We start from the raw sequence: 7500 nt of genomic DNA, 5'->3' as shown, positions 1-7500 counted from the left end.
TTCATATACATTCACAGGACACGCCTCTTCGTCTTTGCTGATAAGGCCTGCAGAGAAAACAACTTTGTCAACTTCTCCAGTTTTAATTACTTTTCTGATTTTCCAGATACGAGGTAGAGAAGAAGACAGTGATGAAATATGTATCTGTGTAATCGATGGAGAGAGGAGGACCTCAATCTTGTCCTACTGGCTGCCTGTCTCTCTAGCTTTTCATTTGTTTATCTATTGACTTATTTATAAAGTCAAGAGGCACAATGCCCCGACACACACACACACACACACACACACACACACACACACACACACACACACACACACACACACACACACACACACAGTCTTCAGAGGGGCAACCCTATTATGGAAAACCAGACATATCTTTTGCAGCCTGTCTCTGCGCGCATCAGCATTAGAATTTCAAAGTAGCTTTTGATTGTTTGATCTCAAATCCAAAAAAAACCGATTGCTGGTTTATAGGAAAAGAAAAGTGTGAGAAATGGCAATTAACACGAAGCCGTGCTTCTATTAATATCCATATTTTCTCTGCAGTCTTGTGATCCATAATTAACAGTGAAGAGATCCCATTTTCACCTTCTGCTGTGTGTCCCACAGGACCGGCTCCCTGGAGACCATGCAGGCTGACGCTGGCTGAGCCGACACATGAGAAGAACTCACACCACACAGTGGATGCAACTGCAAAGCAGTTTCTCTCTCTCTACTTTATTCTGTAATGTTACACTCTAACAGAATGGATAATGATTAATTACGTTAATGATTAATTGATTAATTATTAATGATTAATAATGGTTAGGGTGCTGGTGTTGTTGATACTTATTTTTTTCCTGATAATTTGTTTCTTACTCTGACTTGATAATTATGATTTCATATGAATTGGGTATCTTATGAACATTATTATTTTGATTATTTTTTCTGATCCCCCCCCCATTTTCTCCCCAATTGTACTTGGCCAATTTCCCCTCTGCTGCCCCGGTCGCTGCTCCACCCCCTCTGCCGATCTGGGGAGAGCCGTAGACTAGCACCATGCTTCCTCCGACACATGCGCCAGTTAGTTTCCAGCCGCTTCTTTTCACCCGACAGCGGGGAGCTTCACCGGCAGGACGTAGCACGTGGGAGGATCACGCTATTCCCACCAGTTAACTTCCACCCCCGACCAGGCGGCCTACACACATTACTGAGTGACGGCACCAATGAAACCCTAGATGATGGCAGCTGTGATCACGTGTACAGGATGTAGTTAGATTCTAAGCATACAGTATGATTTGTCTGTGCCTCTGGTGTCCAATTCTAATCATATGATTTAAATATGATTTAAATCATATGATTCTAAGCATATGATTTGTCTGTGCCTCTGGTGTCCAATTCCCCTGTCATGCATGTATTCGGCATGTATTCTGCATTTCCCTACAGTCGATCGCTCTTTACAGAATGTGACACACTAGAACTAAATGAGCATCCTGCAACACAACCTGTGCCTCTCAACAAACTTGAGTTTCTCCAAAAAATAGACCCTTTTCACGGGGGCCATTTTGTGTCGAAAAGGCAGAATAAACACAGGTGCGAGCAAAACACTAATGAGGGTTTCCAAATTCCAATCATGGAAGTTTGAAACCGCTCATTAGCGTTTTGCTCGCACCTGTGTTTACCCTGCCTTTTCCACACAAAATGGCCCCCGTGAGAAGGGGTCTATTCCTCTCAAGGCAGCAGCAAACACGGGACTTCTTGTACAAAGGCTACATCTCAGCTGCTAACGGTGTAGCACCAGGCTCTAGAGATCCCTGTTTGAAGAGGATGTGGACTCACTCGCACAGACAAGCTCATCAGTTAGAACCGCGCTCGTTATAAATTAGATGTATTTGGGTCGTATTGACCATTTGTCCCCTGAGCCCTCGAGGCACCTGGCATCAGCAATTCATCTCGGTAATAATCAGCCCCGCGCTAAATGCATCAGCGCTAGCAGATGATACAAACACCGCATTCAGCGCCACTGATTGATTAGCATTGCTAATTTCCCGCTCAGTGGTGCAGGGTATTACATTATTATTATATATTATTATTATAAGTATTACATTTTCAGAAATACATTACTTTCCCCCCTTACAAGATCCTATATGAGTTTGATCCTACATACAATGATGGATACGATCAATTTAAAAAGCTTTCTCAGAAATAAAAAACAAGAAATTGCTGTCTTTCTGCATTACTTTGTTTTAGCGTAAAATCAAGTATTTTTCATGTATGAACAAAAGAAAGTGACAGTTGATTATGATTGCATTAAGTTAAAACTGTAGACACACTTCCTGTTGTCTTTGTCTGTGTGTCTTCTGTCCCCCCCTCTCTCCCCTTTGCTGATTCTTCACTTCTCGCTCCTCAGTTCTTCTAAAACCAACTGTTGTGAGTCTTAAAGTCTGAAGCTAGTTTTGAATCGCACACAGCCTGAGCTGTTGATCTTCTGAGCAGCAGCCATGGGGAGATGGTGACAGTGGACCTTGTTAAAGGGGGAAAACTGACATTTTGAACATTTCTCTGCTTGTTCTCTCTGTAAGGCACTTTTCATCTCTGCGGACACTTTATAAAGCAAAAACAAACGAGAGAATAGCTTGTTTGTTACATTGTTTGTATTGTAGCGTGTTTACTTACAGCCATTGGCTTCAGTGGAGAATGTTAATATGACACTTTTTAGGCTAGCTAAAGGACAAATCCAGTGAAAGTTTCCCATAACGTGACTGGTGACGCCCACTTTTTCTCTCTTCCGCGTTACACGCAACGTATTTGTTCTTCCGGTTCAGCACTAGTTGGCGGCCAATTTCAAAACAAAACGTCAGTATGAATGAAGTTTGGCAACATTCAGAATTAAGCTACACTGCGGCCAACTTCAGTTACATGTTCATAGCGTTACTGCTGCGAGGAGCCGATGGCTGTACCCGGTCGGCATGTAACGTTAGTTACAAAAGCACGTCGACAGTGTTTTCTCACTGCCAGTAGCCGAACTACAGTAGGGTTTGACAGATAGCTAGTCCGACCGGTGTCAGCACAGTCAGCACTCCCGGTCCTCACTGCTCGTTAAAGATTTCCAATAGGCGTTATTCTGATAAACTGGTCACATATATGTTACGTTCTCACCCGACAAATATTAAAACTTTAAAACAGTTTGGGTTTTTTTTTTTGCTTGAAAACAGCTTTTTGGCAAGTCTAAATGACTGCGGTAGGCGTGCTCTACTTCCGTGTTTAAAACCGGAAAGACGATTACGAAATGACGTCATGCAGAAGCGTCCTTGTATGGGCAAAGAATAAGGTGAATACAGCGCTAGAATAGCGGCTTGTGTTCTTTGCTGCAGGGAACGCTGTGCCACCATAATGCTTTGAATCACAAATAACAAGGTCAGAAATTGGTCCTCCATGTTGAAACGCTGTAACGTTAGTTGAAATGACACTTCTTCTCTTAACTCGCGGGTCGTAAACACACCTCCAAGGTGCTTACCGCCACCTGCTGTACAAGTAGGTTACTCGCATGGTTTCAAAACTCTGGTCTCCACATGTCATGACATTACCATTCCAACCCGGATTTTGATGAGGAAGACGGAGAGCAGAGTCTTCGTGTTTGACGCTCAAACCAATAGAGAGGTAGTGTGGACAAACCAAGTGCAGATCCCTAAAACAACGGCCTAATGTAGACATGGCCTAAGGTTGACTGATGGTCGGTGCCGTTATAGGTTGAGGCCACGTCTCGTCATAGACGCTGGTTTAGCTGGCTCTGCCTGGCTGGGGGGCGTGGTCAGGGTGGGGTAAAAAAAAAACGTTCTATCCATTCAGCAAAGTTAGAATTTAGCTGATAGCCCAGCCCAGGCAGACACGATCGGGGATTTAACCACCGCAGTAAACGCACATCTGAGCAGACGTCTTGTGTTCTGCTCTAGAACCCCCAAACCTGTAGTTTAGAGCCGCAGCACCGTCTTTTGGTGAGTCAGCCCATGAGATATATGGGCGGTTTTACCCCACTCGCGCGCCAGCCGTTTAACATTTTGTGGGCGTTCCCAGACATGCGGACTGTCTCTATGCAGTGGAATCCTTGCAGTTCTTTTTAGCCACTTCCATTGTGCCAGACCATTCAAATAGGACATCGACTCCAGTCTGTAACGGGAAGGAGCTGACGTTGAGTTGCCATAGTGCGACAGTGTGACAGTGATGATTCCTGCTTTGAAGGCAGAGAGAGGTCCCACCTGATTAGATCCTCTGTTGTTATCTAAAGGGACGGATAGATGGTGAGGAGAACAGCCTGGGGAGGGGCTAAGGAGAGAGAGAGAGAGAGAGAGAGAGAGAGACATAGAAAGACAGAGGAATGACAGGGGAGAGTGCGGGTAACTAAACGAAACAGTCCAGTAAATGCAGCATTGCGGTTCGGCTTGCGATATGAGAGCGGGTCTCATAAATAATGGAGCCGTGTCGGGCCCGGGCCCGCCAGCAGCCAGTACAGCGCTGCTCACACTGGGGACCAGGGCTAAACAAACACTGTGCTAGTCAGGGCACACACACACACACACACCGCACTACCGATATCAATCACTCTGCTTGATACACACAACCTCACACCGACACGTATAACACACACACACGCACACACACCGCACTACCGATATCAATCACTCTGCTTGATACACACAACCGCACACCTACACGTATAACACACACACACACACACACACACACACACACACACACACACACACACAGAATAGAACAGAAACAAAATGGCTTCAGACACAGGAAGAGAATGCAAACACAGTTTGATTTAAGAATTTCTGACCGTTACAACATTCACTCAGACTATATCACTTGACTTGACTTGACTCATAGCTTTTCCAGTAGGACCCAGTCAGCCACTGTGAGTGGTCTATATGCTGAATACCAATGCACCAAGTTCCAGTCATTTCAACATGACAAAAACAGCAACTTTCAAGTCTCTCGATCGGCAACAGAAGTACAATTAAGCGCACATTTATAGTGCTTAAGCGGATTACTATAGTGCTGCTAATTAAAGCTGATTCCATTTGAAACAAAGTAACAGAACCAACAGAACATGTAGCCAACATCCAGAGACCCAAACACATTCATTTGCACATGAAAGCAGCAGCAATGTTTCTGCATAATAGCTGAACAGCAGCAGTGGCGGAGGAACGGGACCAGAACCAACAAGTGGATTTAACTGCAATAGCTCCCTGTGGACTGTGTGTGGATTACACCAATAACAACAACAGCCTATTATCATCGCTGCATAGAACCTGGCGCTGATTCCTCCCAACTGACTTCAAACGATGATGACTCATTTTCATAGACACTCTGCACATGCCTGCTTTTATGATCATCACAAGTGAATAGATCCCCCAAAAATAAGTCGTATATTTTGTTTTTGTTTTGTTTTGTGTGTGTGTGTGTGTGTGTGTGTGTTGGGGGGCGGGGGGGGGTGGGTCCAGGAGAACAAACGAAACGACGCGGCATCTGTTGAGGCTTTAAGTGATATATCACTCCATTCCACTTCGTTTAGCATCACTCCGTCTGAGTTAATTGGTTCATGAGGAGCACTAATTAAGGGGAATGGCCTTGTTTATCGTCACGCCGACGCTCGTTAAACTGAGAGCTGTTTCAGGATTGGTGACATTAAGCCACCCTTCACAACAGTGGGTGCGGTGGAGGGGGGGGGTACATCAGTGTGTATTTACTTTACTCTTCGATGTGAAAGGTGCATCTATAGCGGCACGTCTACGCCGCCAAACACGTACACACACCTCCATATTGTACGCATATCCATATCCACGTTCACAGACACACACACACACTGACACACACACACACACACACAGCCACACACACAGCCATACACACACACACAAAGCGGATGATATGGATGTTGTCCTACCTCTCTGCGTCGTGAGGCCCAGCACGTCTGTTTGACTTTCCACACCACAGCAGCCACCAGTAACAAGGAGAGGAAACAACTGCAGGAGAGAGGAGAAGAAGCATTCAATCGATCGATCAACCAATCAACGCTCAACTGTTAAGAACTGAATCACAACAACCACAATGCTATAGAACAACCTACATTTGAGACTAATTGTAAGTGAAGCTGGCTGGTCAGTGGTGCAGGGTAAGTGAAGCAGTTTAATCTACTAATAATATATAGTCTATCGACTCCTAATATCTATCTATCTATCTATCTATCTATCTATCTTATTATAATTTGAGAAGTGTCCATGTGCGTGTGAGTGAGCAGAATTTTGTCCGACCGTTCTACGTGCCATCGATTGAAACTTTCAGGGGTTAAAGTGAAAAGGCAGCGCTTGCCCCTCCCTCATTACCACCACTGAGGTGCCCTTGAGCAAGGCTCTTAACCCCAACTGCTCCAGTGAAGCTGATCAGTGGCCAACAGATCAGACTGTGGTTGTACTGGTCAGCTTCCAGGTGTGAATGTGTGTGTGTGTGAATGTGAACAGGGCGCTCCTGAAAAAGAGAGCATTGCTCTCAGTGAGACTCCCCCTGTATAAATAAAGGTTACAAAAATTAAAATAAAATAAAATATAGGTATCGGCATCAGCCAAAAGAGTTGGCATATATCAGATATCGGCCAAAAAAAACAAATCCAATCTTCTGCATGCCTAATTGCAACAAGTTATTTGACAGACTCTGGCTCCAGCTTCTGGAGAGGAAGGAGGAGGATGGAAACGGGAATTCTTGGAAAATCTGTGGTTTGATACAAAACCACGGTAACTAACCACAGGCAGCTGGGGATTTTACAGCAGCAAAGATCGGCGAGAGGTCAGGCAGTGAGACCATCCTCTCCAACAAAGAACAAGGTCTCTCACACACACACACACACACACACACACACACACACACACACACACACACACACACACACACACACACAGTTCAATGGCCGTAGGGGGAGGGGGGGTGCAAAGTTATCTGGTAAAAGACAAAGCTCCTCTCTCAACCAGAACTTCTGACAAGAGCTCGAAACAAGCGCACCCAAAGACCTAACAACAGGAAGTCCATGAGAAAACGCTGAGAACAGCAGCTTTCGAAACAATCCTCCTCTTCATCTGTGTCTGTGTGTGTCTGAGTGTGTGTGTGTCTGAGTGTGTGTGTGTGCATGTGTGTCTGAGTGTGTGTGTGTGTGTGTGTGTGTGTGTGCATGTGTGTGTGCACGTGCATGTGCATGTGTGTGTGCACGTGCATGTGTGTCTGTGTGTGTGTGTGTGTGTGTGTCTGTCTGTCTGTGTGTGTGTGTGTGTGTGTGTGTGCGTGTCTGTGTGTATATGTGTGTCTGTGTGTGTGTGTGTGTGTGTGTGTGTGTGTGTGTGTGCGTGAGTGTCTGTGTGTGTGTGTGTGTGTGTGTGTGTGCGTGCGTGTGTGTGTGTGTGTGTGTGTGCGTGCGTGTGTGTGTGTGTGTGTGTGCGTGCGTGCGTATGTGTGTGTGTGTGTCTG

At 45.3% G+C, this 7500-nt stretch overlaps 1 protein-coding gene across 1 annotated transcript in view; it reads right to left on the bottom strand.

Annotated features, from left to right (window-relative positions):
- Window positions 1-7500, bottom strand: part of atrnl1a (attractin-like 1a) — a gene marked incomplete at both ends in the record, with an annotated part of 286198 nt that overhangs the window by 107901 nt on the left and 170797 nt on the right. Inside the window, one exon of the mRNA XM_083658569.1 lies at window positions 5933-6011. Coding sequence (XP_083514695.1) covers window positions 5933-6011 — 79 coding nt within the window. The remainder of the gene's footprint in view (window positions 1-5932; window positions 6012-7500) is intronic.

This window comes from Poromitra crassiceps (genome assembly GCF_964638095.1).
Source record: "Poromitra crassiceps genome assembly, chromosome: 22".
NCBI lineage: Eukaryota > Metazoa > Chordata > Actinopteri > Beryciformes > Melamphaidae > Poromitra > Poromitra crassiceps.
This window is presented reverse-complemented; position numbering and strand designations above follow the sequence as displayed.